Raw genomic sequence first — 16,870 nt, forward strand, 5'->3', positions numbered from 1 at the left:
TCTTGCCCCAGCCGAGTCACCAGCCATGCGGGTGGTGCCGCAGCTCCCATGGGTGCTCAGCGGCGGTGGCAGCCCCAGTGGGTGCTGCTCGTCTGGGAAAGCGTGAGCTGAAAGTGAAGGGTGGGGAGGGGGAGAAGGGGAAGCCAGGGCTAAAAATAACTATTTTTGAAAGAAACAGATGAAAACCTCTTTGAAGTAGTGAGGGGAGAAGGGGAGGGTTTCCATGGAAACGGGGAAGTCTGTCTCTTCCCAAAAGAGGGGGTGGGAGATGAAGAAATAGTAAATACGGCAGAGAAATGATGCCGGGGAAGAGGATGCTGCGAGTTGGTGGCATTCCTCATGGATCGAGGCGAGGGGGCTGCGGGGTCCAAGCATGCCTGGATCCTGGTGGGGAGCAGATGGGGCTCTGACACTGCCTGCCTGCATAGCCTTGGGCATGTCACCCCGTGTCCTCCCCGGTGTCATCTGCAGCCCTGTGGCTGTCACCTGCCCAAGTCACCGGTAAGAACAGCGAGCCCAGAGCTGCTGGAGACACGCTTGAGGGGCCAGGTCAGTGTCACTGCAATGGGACATCTCTGGCCATTCCCGGCAGCTGGGCAGCAGCAATAAAATAATGAATTTCCTCCAAACCCCTTGAGAAAGTACACAAAATCTTTTTTTATTCTCCTAGGGATTTTCCACCATGGCACAGCCATTTCAAGGGGCGGCCCTGCAGGGAAGGGAGCGGCGCTGGGCAGCAGAGACACAGGGGCCTTGGCCCCAGAGTGAGGGCAACCGGGGGCTTACGGCGAGGTTGGGGGCCAAGCTGGAGTGGGCTGGCACAGCAAGCCATTTGGCACAGCTCCCAGTCTGCGATGATCCACAATTTGGCACAGTGTATGACCTGGTGCGGCCCATAGTTTGGCACAGTTCATGATTTGGCATGGCTTACAATCTGGCACAGCCCATGGTTTGGCATGACTCACAACCTGGCATGGCCATGGGGCTGGCATGCCCCATACCTTGGCCCAGCCCAGGATTTGGCCCAGTGGGCTGGATGCTTTGTGCCATGCCACGCAGTGCCATCTCGTGGCTGAAGCTGTCACAATGCCACGGTGCCCAAAATGCCACCGTGCCCACAGTGCCACCGTGCCCATGTCACCAAGCCGTGGGGAAGGTGCTCCCCAGCCTGAGCATCCCTACTGGCTGCAACTCCTCCTGGCAGCATCTCCACGTGGGAGGAAGAGAAGAGGCAAATCATCCTCTCCAACCACTTTTCCTCCCAGCTTGTTTGCAGTCCTGCTGCTCGGTGCGGAGGGATGAACGTCTGGGGTGATGGGAACATCTCAACCCACTCCATGGCTCAGATCTGACCTTCAGCAGCTCTTGGCCCCCACCCAGCACCAGCAGAGACTTGGGCTGAGACCCGCAGGGTCTAAAAATAGCCTCTGCGGAGCTGCTTGTCCCATTTGTGCTGTGACGGGAGATGCTGTCACCCTGGTCATCACCTGTACGGGGAACCAGTCCCAGGACTGGTGGCTAAAAGGAGTTGTGCCCCATCATGGCAGTGCAGAGGGGACCCTGAGGTCAGCTAACTGCTCCCCAAGGCAAAGGCAATCTGCCTACAGGTGCTCACCACCTCCACTGGAGGTTTCTCCCATTTCCCCTTAGTCTTCTCCTCCCTAAGCTCAACAACCAGAAGGTTTCAACTTTTGGCCCAATTTCCCCACTTCTTGGTAAGCATCACCCCCCCCCGCCCAAAGCTGGAGGAGGAGGGATGCTCCGTCGGGCAGATGGGTATGGGCTGGTTCAGACCCTGGGAAAATGAATCATTGGAGAGAAACCGAGATGTTCATCACCTCTCCTCTGTCTTGGGGTCACACGAGCAGCCCTGGCTTGGCAAAGCAGGCATTCGGTCGGCGTCTTGGATAAAGGCACTTTTGGAGCCTTGAAGCGACTGCTTTCTTGGTCCCTTTGGCGCGGGAGGACTGGAAGGACAGAGGGACACGGCTGGGTCCCTCAGTGAGGAGGCGGTGGCCCGCAGCCAGCCTGTGGGGACACAGGGGCTCAGCTGACACCTTAAATAAAGCCCCAGCCCTGGGGAGGGATGGGGGGACTTTACCCACACATGATGCGCAGGCCTGCGAGCTGGCAGGCTTTCTTTCCCGAGCTGAAAGCACTCGCGCCTGGCTGGAAGGAGGCTATTGATTTCTTTTCCGTTCGTTAATTTGGCTTGTCCTGTCCTTTTTGTTTGTGCAAGTGAAATAAAGCGGCTTTAAGAGCCTTTTAACCCGAGTGGCTGGAGCAGCCCGAGCAGGAGGCACCCGCCCAGGACGATGCTCACCCTGCACCAGCCTGGCAGCGGGTCCATTAGCTCTCTTGGAGCGAGCGGCAACCTGGCATGAAATATTCACAATCATCTCAACAAGCTCCAAAGCCCTCAAGAACTGAAGTTCTCTACCGTGTTTTGGTTGAGCTAAATGACTTTTATCTTCAATGAACGGTGCCCGGCTCCTCTCCAGACCGGCCGTTCAGGCTGGTGGAGCGTCTGTGGGGGCAAAGATGTTGCAACTCAGAGATGAACCAAATGAGAATTCAGACTGGTACCCAAAGGAGTTATTTTTAAAATATCAGCTATTTTATTACGAAAACCACCTTGGAGAAATACAGAGGGAGAATGTGTTTAACATTAACTTTGCAGACAGGCGATATTTGCTGTTTTCCCCTTGGCCATGATGTGCCTTCCCAGGGATGAGGAGATTCTCCCGCAGACCAGGAGCCCTGCCCCGCTCCTGCAGAGCCCAGCATCGCTTTTTGCTCTGCTCCTCCTTTCTTGCATAACCTTGGGCAAACCCCTGAAACTCCTCCCGTCTCCCCAGACAGGAGGAGCTACTCTGACCTATCTCACCACGGTATTTTGGGATTCACCAGCAGCATCTGCTGTGGAAGAGCAAAGTCTGCTCTGCCGGTCCGTGTCACTTTTTTCCCTGGCTGCCTTCATTTTTAGATGCTGTGCCATCGCATCAGGGTCACCGACATCTCTCGGTGTTCCCTTCTCTTGCCACCACGCACTGAGGCGTGGGTGCTGGGGTGCTGGGGGGCCGGGAGCTTGGTGCTCTGACATAGGCAGCGGGTGGGAGGTTGGATGCTTTCCCCGGAGGGTGACTCACAGCCCCAGGAACTTGCTTACAGGTTCTAAAATGACACGGGGCCCGGTTATGTCAACACCTGCGGCTGGAAAGCCGTGGCTCGGATGGAGATGGGGGCTCAGCACCCTGCCCCGTCCAAGCACCATGGTCACGCCTTGGTCCAGCTCGGCTCTTTCTCCTGGCATGGCTGCTGGTGCCCTCAAAGTCCCTCTGGCTTTGCAGGAGGTGGCGTGGGCTCCCCAGGAGGGACACCACAGGGAGATGCCATCATCTGAGGCTGTGGAGGATGCGTGAAGGTGGTGGGACAGGGTCTGTCCTCTCTGGAGGGAGCAGCTCGGCTCATGGCAGCACGGGGAAATGCTGGTGCCCGTCCCAGGTGATGCGGTGTAGGGCCAGGCGTGGGTCATGATTTGCAATGTGAGTCTAGGGCTTGAGTTTTGCTGTTCTGGATGAGGCCAGTCCTGGGAACACCCTGCCCTGGGGATTTCATCCATGCCCCCACAGCATCACATCACTGAGCATCCTCCAAACACACTACCAGCAGGTTACAGGGGAAAAAAGGGGAAAAAAAAGCACATTTTTGCTTTTTGTTTGTACCGCGCGGGCTGGCTGCAAGCTCACGAATACAAGGTCTGAACAGCCCTGGGGGGCTTCCCTGGGAATAAAGGCAGGAAAGCAAGGGGAGCTCATCTGCTTCCTGATGGGACCTGGGACACCCCTGCACCAAGTGACTTTCCCAGGGCCACACACACAGATGGGGTAAGGCTTCTAGTCTGGGTGACGATAAAGTCCATTTAGATAAGAAAACTCATCAAGAAGGGACTTATTTTTTAATTATAATATTGATGCAAAGACGTCGGCTGGTTAAATCCATGTAAAACAGACAAGTGGGTGCAGTGCATCAGCTCGTCTAGTTCTCTGAAAGGCTGGGTTACGTCTGGAGTTGTCAGCGTGGCTGAGGGAGGCGAGTGCCGACACACAGACTATAATAATAGCTCCACAATTAGGATAGTGAATCAGGAGAGTGTCACTCAATTCAGAGAAATTCCCCTGATTTGCTAGAGATGGGATTTTGGCTCTTGGTAAGGAGTTGATGCTGTTTATATGAAAAATCCCCCTGGTTTTGTAAAACCTTCGCAAGGCGGCAGCAGGAATAACAAGTTAGAGATTCAGCTTCACTTGAATTGTTCTCTGCCCGGCCTCAGTTTCTGCATATTGCATAAGGATTAGCCTCAGGCAAATCATTTTCTGGATTCAACCTACCCCGCTATGGCAGATCTGCCTTCAGAAAAGGCTAAAATGATGCAGATGACATTAAAAAACCCTCGTCCAGAGTAGCCTCATGTCAGCTGGATGCAGGCAGTAAGAAAACCCATACGTGCAAGGGCTGTTCGCGGCAGGGAGAGAAGGATTCCCAATTTTGCTGTAGGGTTAGAAATTCATTTTCAATATTGGGATCTGGCTAGGGCTTGGGGAAATATATTTTTGTTTCAAGACCAAGAGGGGTGTTGGGAGGAGCAGTGGGTGATAGCATCCCCCTTACTCCCACCCCATGCTGCCCCCAGTCTCTGGCTCTGTGCCACCCGCTGCTCCTTGCACCTCGGCGAGCTAAAATAATATGATTTAGCCCTAACATGTACCCAGATCCTCCTTCCTGGCTGGGCATTACACTAAGCACTGATTTTCTTGGGTATTCAGGGTGGTCCATGCCCTCCCATCCCACCTCGGGTTGTTGTCCCGGGGGCGATCACCAGCGGCACTGACAGCTCCTTGCAAATTTGACCACTGTGTACGGGAATAGAAATATTTTCCATTGCCTCCTCCGGCGCTTGTGTTTGCTGGGTGCCAGGCACCTTGCAGGACTTGTTGCTGCCCTGATGCTCTTCGTGGGGCCATGGGGTAATGGCAGAGTGGTCCAAGCAGATGCGTCTCCCTCATGCCGTAAGGCAGAGGTTGATCCGTAGATCTTATATGCCGCATTGGTATGAGCTTGGTCATGTCCCTCCTTTGGGGGTGGGAGATGCCTCCGTGTGAAGGGAGGTCTGTAAATGTAAAGTAATATAAAATTACTGCTTTTTACATCCTCACTCCAGCCAAGAGCAGAGCAGTGTGGTCCCTGCGAGTCCTATCCTGCCCCATCTCCTTCCCTAAAGCTGTGTGGAGCTGTGGTTCTCCACCCCCCAGATCTCCCCAAGCAGATCCAGGCTATTACCAAGAATATGGTATGGATCAGAGCCGCACGGTAAAGCAGCATCACGTATCCAGGGATATGATTATTTCCCAGTGGTTGAAATCTAGGTCTCTTGCTTGGGAGGAGGGAGGCAGGGGGGCGGGGGGGGGGGGGGGGGAAGATGCTCATATTAATCTTATGAATATTCATGGAGAAGCTCTGCTGCCTTCGGAGGTTGACTCCCGGGGTACGAGTTTTGGGGGCCGTAGGTGAGAGGTGCCGGCAGCGGCGCGGAGCAGAGCGGCTGCTTGTGCATTCGCCGCATGCCTGACTGCAGAGCCAATTGTAAGTTGGTGCCTTTTTCTCTCCCCCCCCTCACCTTGCATCCTTTCCCCCCCTCTCCCCACCGCTGCCCTGCTTAAATACAGCCTGACCATAAACTGTGCAAATGGAGGGATTCGTGGTTTAGTTTGCAAACACGACCTCGTCCTCGAGGCGTGCAACCTGAAATCTCGCCCCTCTGAAATACAGGCATGGCTCCTGCCTGCAGTGGTCTGTGCAGGCAGGGAGAAAATTGAGGGTCTCTGGGCAAATCTTCTTCTTCACCTCCTCCATGCTCCCCCCCCCCCAACCCCCAAATTTGCATGAATTAACCGCAAAGATGCTTGGGGGGGGGGGTTGTTGTTCACCAGGAAGGCATGCGGTGGGGAGAAAGTAGGAGAAACTGAGTGTTGGGATGTGTGATGTCAACTCAGATGATGCCGTAACCATCTCTGATAAGCACCAAGCACCACTGCTTGGATTTGGACTCAGAAAAAGGAGCCTAGACCTCATGCCAAATAAAAATCAACATGTTAAAAAAAATAAGTAGATTTCTGTGCTGTTAAACAAACCTGGGGTGTTTGGGGAAGGGAGAAAGGGGAGGAGAGAGTTTACAGGCAAGAGAAAAACTGTATTCAGAAAAAAAAAAAATCAAGGTTGGTTGATTTTTGGTGAAATGGGGGGGTTGTGGCTGCCAGATATTTTCTGCAGCAGCAGAAAGATGGTGTTTGTGGTGTTTTAGCATGATGCTCGGACGAGCCAGGGAAGGTCAAATCAAGCCGAACTCCTGAGCGAGTCGCTGGGGAGCGAGCGGTGGGGAGAAAATGCAGGAAAAGGAGAAAAACTGGGACAGATGCAACCTCCTCTCCTCTGGGCCTGGCAGAAAAGGGTTAAGCGAAGCGGTTGAATGCTGCAAGCCTTGTCAGGGTTGTACTATTTTTTCTAGTGCATAAGGAGAAGGGAGAGGAGGGTTGCACGGAAAAGGGAAATTTCCAAGAAAAGAGGGATCTGCGGCAATATCTGCACCCCGGGTGATGAGGAGAGGAACCAACAGGCATAAATGGCCTGGAGACGGCTGAAATCTTTGCCAAGGAGGTTGGGACCGCGGGGTTATTTTCCACCTGCCTCCCCTACCCGGTTCTGTAATCCTGGCTCAAAGTAGACAAGTCGAGTTGGAGCTGAAGAAGGGAGGTTAGAGGTTTTTTTGGTTTTGTTTTTGTTTTTTCTTTGGGAGGGAAAAAAAAAAAAAAAAAGAAAAAATGAGAGGTTGGTTGGACCTCTCTGGGTTGAGCATCTCCATGGTGTGAGGCAGTGCGGGATGATGTAAATGAGCGCTCATTAGGAGCAGGGATGCTGCCGACTCGGCATCGACCGGGGACCAGAGCCTCAACATCCCCATGAGAAATTTTGCCCACCGGAGTCAAATTCCCCTGGGGGGGGTGGGTCGGCCAGGGGGGTTGGCTTTTCGGAGGATGGGGAGGGTGGATGCAGGTCGCGTGGGTTCCCATGGTCGGGCCCACGATGCTTGGGGCTCCTTGGGGCTATCTAGGGGGGCAGGTGGCCTTTGCGGGGGGGGGGACAGACAGGGACCGATGCGGGGGGTCAGTCTCACGGATGAAGCCAGAGCCTCCCGAATCACCGGCGAACGCGATGCGATGGCGTGTGGGTGCTGCACCCGGTGGGTACCACCGACTCCCGGCTGCTCGGCGGTGGTGGGAACCCACCGTGGCTTTGCAGAGCCTCAGCGGCTGAGGGGGGCTGCGTCGTTGTTCCCCCCCCCCCCCCCCCTTCGCCTGGCACCAGCTCCCACGGGCAGCCCGGCCCTGCTGCACGCCGTGGCGTTGAGCGAGAGCGGAGGGAGATGAGGCTCTGGTTTTTTCCGCCTTGCCGCTAGCGCACTCTCGCCCTCCTCTCGTGTTGCAGTGCAGGTTGGCCAGGCAGCGGGCAAACAGCTCACGGGGAGGAAAAAGGGGGTGCCTGGAGGAGCCCGGGGCTTTGCAGATGCTCCTTTCGAGCCCCCAGCAGCTTGCTACCTTCTTGGTGTTTTTTCCAGGCGATGCCACACCTCCCGAGGACACTGGGGACATCGGGTTTTGCTGAGCTTAGCATCTTTTCACCGTCGTACCGAAGGCATCAGACAGACGCTCATCTGCCCTGAAGTGCAGATCTGCAACAGCTACCGAGAAGACTCTGTCTCTCTGTCTCTCTGTCTCTCTTTCTCTCTCTCTCCAGTCCAAACCATTACAAGACCTGACTTCCACCATCTGGGAATCTAACCCCCTTTATGTCCCTTCTCCTTTTTCTACGATGACTCACCATTATTTTTAACTTTGAAGAGAGAGGAAATTATGGGGATCTTGGAAGCCTGTATTTCTCCCTAGGATTTCCCCAGGGTCAGATAATCGGTGTTACTAAGAGACACTAAGATTTGGCTTCTCCAGGTAATGTGATTTGTTTTCTGTGTGCCATGGTGGTTTGCAGAGAATGACAGGAGCCGGGACACCAGCGGTCGAGGAGGGGGACTGCAGTGGTCCGCGGGGCAGCTTGCATCGGCATCGGCGGCTCCAAATTCAGGCAGCCGCAAAGCTTGCCCGGTTGGCTGCAGGCAGGGAGGGCAGCATGTCGCCTTGCCGCTTTATGGCCAGGGCAGGAGGATCGGGAAGGTGTCGAACTTAAAGCTGAAGTTAGAGCTTTCCTAGAGGGTAGATTGCCTGAGATTGCACGGTTAAATGTTAACCCTTAGCTGCATGCCTGGAAATGAGCTGAGCCTGGTCTGCCTCTCCCCGGCACCCCACGGGGTCCCCTCGCCACTTTAGGGCTGGATGGGGTTATTTTTCTTCCTTCCTTTCTCTTCCCTTCCTCCCTCTTTTTTAATTTTTTTTTTTAATTGGAATTTTTATTGTTAGCCAAAAAAAGTTCTGGTTTGCCAATGCCAGTTTTTTCCACGCTGGTTTTGAATAGGTGACGGTTCCTCAGGTGTTTTCTCTCTTCCACCTAATGGGTTTAGATGGGAGTTTTTGAACTCTGTCCCAGAGAAGGTGAATTAACCCCCCTGAGGAAGAGGATAGACATGCTAGTGAAGGGAGCTGCTCTCCTCCCCCCAACTTTATTTCATCTCTCTCTTTCTCAGCAGGGGCAATTTTCTTTCTTTTTTTTTTTTTATTTTCTCTTTTTTTTTATCATCCCTTCGCCTTTTCATGAGACACTTCCAAACCTACGTACCTGTCCTTCTGCAGGATAGTAGCCCTGCCCTGAATCCGATCCCACCACCGGGCACTGGGAAGAGTTTAGCATAAGGATTTCTTTTAAAGCCCAATATGACAGTTGCTACTGGAGATCCTGCAGACGAAGCTGCAGCTCTTCCCGGTCACCCGCAGGACACGTATAACCCTGAGACCGACCATGAATGCTGCGAGAGGGTGGTCATTAATATTTCGGGTCTGCGCTTTGAGACACAGCTCAAGACACTAGCCCAGTTTCCAGAGACCTTACTAGGGGATCCTAAAAAGAGAATGAGATATTTTGACCCACTCCGGAATGAGTATTTCTTTGACCGGAACAGACCAAGCTTCGATGCGATTTTGTACTATTACCAGTCTGGTGGGAGGTTGCGGAGGCCGGTTAATGTGCCCTTAGATATCTTCTCGGAAGAGATTCGTTTCTATGAACTGGGGGAAGAAGCGATGGAGATGTTTCGGGAGGATGAAGGCTACATCAAAGAAGAGGAAAGACCCTTGCCTGAGAACGAGTTTCAGAGACAAGTGTGGTTGCTCTTTGAGTACCCTGAGAGCTCAGGCCCTGCCAGGATTATAGCTATTGTCTCCGTCATGGTGATTTTAATCTCCATCGTCAGCTTTTGCCTGGAAACTTTGCCCATTTTTCGGGATGAGAACGAAGACATGCATGGCAGCGGGCTGAGCCATCCCCCCTACTCCAACAGCAGCATGGGGTACCAGCAGTCCACCTCTTTCACAGACCCGTTCTTCATCGTGGAGACACTTTGCATCATCTGGTTCTCCTTCGAGTTCTTGGTGAGGTTTTTCGCCTGCCCCAGCAAGGCTGGGTTTTTTACCAACATCATGAACATTATAGACATCGTAGCCATCATTCCCTATTTCATCACCTTAGGGACGGAGCTGGCCGAGAAGCCGGAGGATGGTCAGCAAGGCCAGCAAGCCATGTCCTTGGCCATCCTCCGCGTCATCCGCTTGGTGCGGGTCTTCAGGATCTTCAAACTCTCCCGACACTCCAAGGGGCTGCAGATCCTGGGGCAGACTCTCAAGGCCAGCATGCGGGAGCTGGGCCTCTTGATATTTTTCCTCTTTATCGGCGTCATCCTCTTCTCCAGCGCCGTCTACTTTGCCGAGGCCGACGAGAGTGAGTCCCAGTTCCCGAGCATCCCCGATGCCTTCTGGTGGGCCGTGGTTTCCATGACGACTGTTGGCTACGGAGACATGGTCCCCACGACCATCGGGGGGAAAATAGTGGGTTCCTTGTGTGCCATCGCTGGCGTATTAACGATTGCCTTACCGGTGCCCGTCATAGTGTCTAACTTCAATTACTTCTACCACCGGGAGACGGAGGGAGAGGAGCAGGCTCAATATTTGCAAGTAACCAGCTGCCCAAAGATCCCCTCTTCCCCTGACCTAAAGAAAAGCAGAAGTGCCTCTACGATTAGTAAGTCTGATTATATGGAGATTCAGGAAGGCGTAAACAATAGCAATGAGGATTTTAGGGAGGAGAACTTGAAGACAGCCAATTGCACCCTAGCTAACACAAACTATGTGAATATCACCAAAATGCTAACCGATGTCTAGTCGCTAAAATCTAGTAACATATTTAAAGCTGAAGTGGAACAATTGCAGATATTGAGTGCTGCTCTGCATTGTAGTTAATACAGTATTTTCTACGGTGTATATTTGGTTCTGCATGGGAAGCAATAGCTGTGTAAGTGACTTTTAACCTTTGATTTCCACACCGAATAAGCGTTCGTGCAAAAAAAAAAAAACAACAAACCATTTCGTTTCCCTTCTCCCATCCCAGGCTTGTGGGTTTCCAAAGATACGGAACGGTTGGGCATTTCGAGCAATGGGATGGGGATGCGGGGGGCAGCTCTGGGCCATCCCAGGGTACCATGAACGCCTGTCCCTGTCCCGTGGAGCTGGGTGACAGCCAGCTTCCAGGCGTGGGGAACGGCTGGGAAAGGTCAGGCAGAGCTTAATGAAGGGAAGATGCAGTCGTGTGTCCGAATTGCTTGAAGGCTCGGGTTTCCGCCCCGGGAATGCCAAGTGCGAACGCATTGCCCAGGCTCATGTTTCATAACTGAAAATGCTGCATGCTGCAATAGTTTCAGCCACTGCAGTATGCCAGTGTGAGGCCCAGGGGAGGGATAATTAGTATGACGACACATTATTTATTAAGTCTTAAATTTTCTATGCTAGGCATTGGGAGGGATGAGTAAATAAATCAAGCGCTTGGATTTTATTTATTTATTTAGATGACACTTCCATCACCAATATTTCCAGGATCACCAAAGACACCTCCACTGACACATTGAAAATGAGTTGGAAAAAGCATCTTTTTTTATATCTATATATAAAACTGGAGCAACTATGCTGTGGCCTATAATATATTTATACTGCAGTGAAATTTAACCAGTAATACAGTACAGCTGCATGGATATTTGTTGCATGAATCTGAATATTTAATACACACACAAATATATATTTTCTTAGTAGACTATACAGTATTCATGTTTATAGTGTTTATAGATTCTCCGGTGGCTCGAAGGAGATTCATGGGAGTTAAAAAATCTCCATTATATTTAAAAACTGGATGGGGAAGGCATGTGCTGACAACAGTTTGATAGATAATAAGGCAAAGCCTGAGTGTCCGAGCATCCAGACACGAGAGCCAACTAATGCAAGCGAGGGAAGGTGAGCTGAAAGTTAAACACCTGCACTCATTATGGGGCGAGTAATTAGTCATTAATCTTGGTGCCATGAGCAGAAACCACGGTGGATCGGAGAGGGCACGAGGAGCAGGTGGAATAGCAGGTACCGGCTCTCCTGACTTGTTTGTTCAGCAATTTTCAGCCGTTTCCCATATAATTATCGTGTGTGTGTATATAGATATTTAGAGAGCGACTATAGGGCCAAATCCTCAGCAAATGTGAGCACTTGGGGCATCAGGGGCTTCCCGGCTCAGGGGTGCCGGGATGGTGGGACATGGGCTGGAGCAGGATGACCTGTCCTGCAGCGCCCATGGGATCACCAGGGCAGGGTGCATTTTGGGCTGGAAAACTCCTTTTCAACCATGTAGAGCCTCAGGGCTGGCGGTTTATTCCCTTATGGTGGAGAGGGCACATGCTGAGGGTGGGCTGGATCCGAGCTGGCGCCTCTGAGCCTTTGCTTTGCCTTCTTCCAGGGTTTTTAGGAGGGGCGAGTCGAGATGCAGAGACCCTGAGGTTGTTTCTGCTTCGTCTTCATCCCCAGTGTTATTTGGGGATCGGTGGGAGCTGTCGGTCCAGGGGGATCTCGCCTGCTTTCCCCACCCCCGTCTGGATTTCTTTGTGTTCCCCCCCCCCCCACTGCTGACAATCCATGGGGACGGGTGCCCTGTTCCTCTGCCAGGTGAGGGGAGAAGGATGCAAATCTCTTCCAAGATTGTGGTCGAGCAAAGACTCCCTGGGGTGCGGGATGGGGTTTAGCAGCCTGTTGAGTTGGGGTGAATTTGGGCTGAATTTGGGCACGGCCAGTGCTGTACCACTACGGCGAAGTTTGGGCACAAGGAGGGAACCCCATTGCAGAGCGTGCGAGGGAGGTCAATCAGAACCTTCCTGAGCTCAGAGAGGAAAACCATACTAATAACAATAAAATAAACGGTGCTAGCGTATTCTACAGCAATGGTTCAAAATGCTGCTTTAGGGCCGGATCCATCTCTCGTGCTGATGTGGCTCCACTCAGCCAGGTGGAATCACTCCTCATTTTTATTTTATTGATTGCTTGATTCAGGCCTGGCTGTAATTAATACCAAGTGTCCATGGTTAGTGCACGAGAGTCCTGGCTTCTGCTTGGTGCAGAGGACCAGCAGCATCAATGCGTTGGGTCTCAAAGGTGCTCAGCACCACACAGCATGGGGCCCCCGGCCTGTCTTTACTTACGTCTCGTTATATTAGGAGCCCTCTCCTCCCTCTTTGCTGCTGCAGTTCTGAAATGGGAGCCCCTTGAAACCCATTAACACCTTAAACACACACAAAAAGAAGCAACTCAACCGAAAGCAATAAATCTCTGCTTCTGAAGCTCCTCCTGACGAATGGGATAGGGCTGGCCTGAGTCGCTGCCTTGGGCATGATTCCCAGGGTGGTCTATCAGCCAGCTTCCATTCATCTGGCTCATGGTGGGTCCATGGGGATGTGAGCTTGCATGGGGTAGCTGCCTGATGCACCGGGATGCTGCCCACCCACCCATGGGTGCCCCTAGCACTGGGCGATCCCATCCCTGGTGTGTGGGAAAGCGCTGAGGGCAGGTTGCTGCAGGTTTTTGGGGAGGATGCTGGCACTCAATGAGCCTTTGCAAAAAGTGCCTGGTTGTTTCATGCCTGTGGACTTCGGATGATTTCGGGGGAGCGTTTGCCAAAGCATTGGGTGCATCTTGGGAGTGTGAGTGCCGTTGTGGTTTGGTAAGGAGGAAGAGCATGGGTTTTTTGGGAGAGGTGTTTTGGGCACGGTGTCCCCGTGGGCTTTCCAAGGCTGGGCAGGAGGTGAGAGCGGGTCCATGAGCAGGATCAGACGCATCCAAACCCACACACCAAGCTGGGGCTTCCTGGCTGCCTTAGGGCTGCATCACAGGGATGGACAGGACCAAAGAGCAAGAGGCCACGTTCTTCCCGTTGTCACCAACGTGAGCTGGCATCCATCCCCATGGTAGAGGCCAGCACCACCAGTTCCTTCCTTAGGACGGCTCCTGCACCTCTTGCATTGATCCAGGCAGAAGTTCCTGGGGAAAACGAGCACTGCTGGGAGAGCATCTCTGGGATGCCCTTGGCACTGTGTTTGGGAAATAGGGAAAACACCAGGATAAGCGCTTGGATGTTTGGCTCAGGGCAAAAAAGGTCTGTGGGGGCCGTGGCTGGAAGCGATCCGTCAGGCTGCACAAAACAGAAGGGTCCAGGTTTCTCCCCCGCACAGAGAAATGGTTCCCCTATAGCTTTTAATGGGATTTGTGCCTGCAGGTCGGAGCTCTAGTGCTATTTCTAGCTTTGCTTCTGACTCACTGATGTGATCTTGAACCAGTTTTTCAGGAGGAGACTGTGATTTATTTTTTTTTTGAGGAATTTGATTTGAGAGATTCTGGGCCTGTTTCTGCAGAGATGCTGAGCATCTGAAACTCCCCTTGACTCTGAAATAGTGCAAAAATGAGCTGCAAAGTGGCTCAGACTGAGGTTACTAAATTAGGGACCGGGGAAAGGAAGGGTCCAACCATCTATGTTAGATTGCATCGGGCCACCTAATGTAGGTGGTCTGGTTCCTCTCCTCCTCCCGTGGAGATGTTTGCCTCTCTGTAGGGGTGGGATGGAGGACTGAAGCTCTCTGGTCTGCAGAGGAGCCCCTGGGTTGGCACCAAGAGGAGACAACATGTGTATTTTAGTTTTATCTTTTGTGCCACGGTTTTGGAGAGATGGAAAGTGGTGATTACAGTGCGGGTTGTCTTCCAACACCCAACCACATGCCCAAGCCTGCAAGCAACCCATCAGCACTTTAATATCTTCCAAAATCTCTGCTAAGGGCAATGGGGTGAGGCTCATATACTGGCTGGACACCACCAAGTGATTAGGGCTGCTAGGAAAAAATCATCTTTATGGGTCAATGTGTTTTATTGGGAAAACTAATCCTTGCAGCTAAGTTTTGTGTCAAAGTCCTACAGGTTTGAATGCTGAGCGAGACAAAGAAAGAGATCTCTAGATTGGCGTTATGAGACTATAGCACGTGGGTGTATAAATATGGGCATATTTGTGCATAAATACACAGAAGGAGAGAAAAAGACAGAGGAGGAGGAGGTATTTCAGGAAGGGCCTTGCTTTGTTATCAGATAATTCCTGGGTCAGCCCTTGAAATTGCTGCCAAAGTCTTTTAGCTTTTCCAGAGCTTGAAATACACTTAGGGATGGGCTGAAGTGAAGAAGGAAATCCTGATCTGGCCTTGGAAGTGGGAGCAAACTGAGGGGCTGGTGCCATTTGGCTCTGTGCATCCCTCAGCAAACCGGCAGCTTTGCAGCATCTCTGCTCTCGATCCTGAATCCCCGGCTTGGGCCCGTCACGACTGTTTCTGTGACTGTGCAGGGAAAGCCAAGCAGACGTTGAAGGGATTTGTTTGCGATGCAAGTGCTGTGCCGCACTGGGTGGGGTCTTACCGTTTGTTTTTTTTTTTTTGTAATGGCTTTTAAGTCCCTTGAACCATGCTGGCTTTTGGTCCCAGGGTGGTGGCAAGAAGCATCTCCCTGTTTTGGAGCCAGGGTGGGTTTATCTCAAGTTCTACATCCATGGGGAGGGATCCCAGGGTTTTCTTCTCTCAGTGGGAGCTTGTCAGCATGCTGCTAGGGTGAAAGGGGCTGAGGGGTGAAGAAAGAAGGAGTCGGCCCCAAAGCACTTCATTTTGCACCCAAAAAAAGGCTGTGGCTTCTTCCTTGCACCCCTGGCAGCATCTGACCTCCTCTGCATCTAGTGCATCCCTTGGTCCCTCCTGTTGGGGACCAGCTGCTGCCCCGAGCCCCAAGGGGAGACAAGAGTCGTCCCCCCCATGCACGGGCCACTATTCTGGCTCTGGCCAAAGCACTGCCCTTCCCCAGGTCCTGTGTGAACGGCACCCCACAGCCTCGGTCTCCCCATGATGTTACTGCATTTGGCTGCCCAAATTTCATCCCCCCTTCTCAGAAATGGGTGTTCCCATCCTGCCGCATCCTATCACGGGGGGAGAGGGACCAGCCTCCAGTGGTGTAAATCACCCCTGAAAGCACAACACTGATTTACACCCAGGGAGGAGATCCCCCAGCCCAGTTGTATGTGTTGAAAGATAAATTCCTTATCAGCGTTCTTCCTCCGACGGGGGGGGACAATTTGGCTTGTAGGAGCTGCTGGACATCATGTAACCATGGCCTCATCGCAAGGTCCATATGTGTGTTTAAACCCCTGTGGGGACCACGTCCCCTTCCCAGCCCTGCCTGGCTGTCCTGAGCCTGGGTTGGTCTTTTGGAGTTTTGGAGCTCGTTTTTTGTTTTGGTTGTATTTTGGGTTTTTTTTTTAAATTATTATTCTGTTGCCTATAAGACTGTAATTATCCATTTGCACTTGCTCCCTCGTTGCTTGAGACTGCGCTCTTGTCCTCCAATGTCATATGCTGAAGCACAAGGGGAAAAAATGGGTATTGGATCAACCCTGTGTGCGGTGCCTAATTCGAGCGAATCAATAGGAAGAGGAAATCCAAGAAGGACTCATCCTAAGGATGCTGGAGCTGAACCTTTTGTTTCCATGGTTACGGGAGAAATGGGACCAGGAATGGAGAGAGGCCTATAAACTGTTAAAGGAGGACTCGTGGGAATTTCAAGTCATTTAACCATGCGTTTGCTAGACAAAACTTTAGACACCAGCTGTATCTGAATTGCACAGTGTGTATAGACGTTACTGCTCTTATTGACAACGCGGGGGTGTCCTGGGGGTCGGGTGGATCTATGGGCTGAGAGGCACCCGAGTCAATAAGGCTGACCGTTGTATATAGGTATACAGATCTGTGTACATACATATTCCAAATGAGCATTTGCTGTCTGGTTTATCATGAGTGTATATAATTTATTCTTCACAGATTATCACGATTTTTGTAAATATCGGCACTAACTAAGAGAAAATAAATATGTATATTATTGAGGAGTTATCTTGATATCAGTTCTGTGGAGGATGGGGAAGAAAAAGATAAGCAACTATATTTTTGGTAGGCTGGGTATTTTTTTCTGTATATCTAAACCTTCTGTGAGAAAAGAAGAAAACAGCCTGAACCATGGAACAATCAGTTTGTGATCCACCATCAGCTGGTCTGGAGGGGCTGTTGGAGGGGGAAACCCCCTGGGAGGAGCCGATGGGTCTCGGTGGTGGGCACCAGTGAGGATGGACACACCGCATGGTGTGTTTGGGATCCCCCATGGGATTTACTCCAAAAAACCTCCAGAAGCAACACAGGTGGAGGGGAAGGGGCTGGAGCCGG

The 16,870-nt window shown here is 52.0% G+C and overlaps 1 protein-coding gene across 6 annotated transcripts; it reads left to right on the top strand.

Annotated features, from left to right (window-relative positions):
• Positions 1–5,525: 5,525 nt before the first annotated feature.
• KCNA2 (potassium voltage-gated channel subfamily A member 2) lies at positions 5,526–16,536 on the top strand. 6 transcript variants are annotated; one of them, XM_030000679.2, is made up of 4 exons: positions 5,537–5,643; positions 6,566–6,810; positions 7,673–8,060; positions 8,750–16,536. In XM_030000679.2, the coding sequence occupies exon 4, from the start codon at positions 8,937–8,939 to the stop codon at positions 10,434–10,436; it is 1,500 nt and encodes a 499-aa protein (XP_029856539.1). In that variant the 5' UTR covers positions 5,537–5,643; positions 6,566–6,810; positions 7,673–8,060; positions 8,750–8,936; the 3' UTR covers positions 10,437–16,536. The 6 variants fall into 6 exon arrangements, with proteins under 6 accessions (XP_029856537.1, XP_029856539.1, XP_029856542.1 ...); XM_030000682.2 differs by having other exon boundaries at positions 8,753–16,536; XM_030000683.2 differs by having other exon boundaries at positions 8,856–16,536.
• Positions 16,537–16,870: the final 334 nt, after the last annotated feature.

Source organism: Aquila chrysaetos, chromosome 24 (assembly GCF_900496995.4).
Source record: "Aquila chrysaetos chrysaetos chromosome 24, bAquChr1.4, whole genome shotgun sequence".
Classification (NCBI taxonomy): domain Eukaryota; kingdom Metazoa; phylum Chordata; class Aves; order Accipitriformes; family Accipitridae; genus Aquila; species Aquila chrysaetos.

What these genes read in the sequence shown, in the direction of transcription:
- KCNA2 (XM_030000677.2), top strand. Translation starts at nt 8,937, where the DNA reads ATGACAGTTGCTACTGGAGATCCTGCAGACGAAGCTGCAGCTCTTCCC.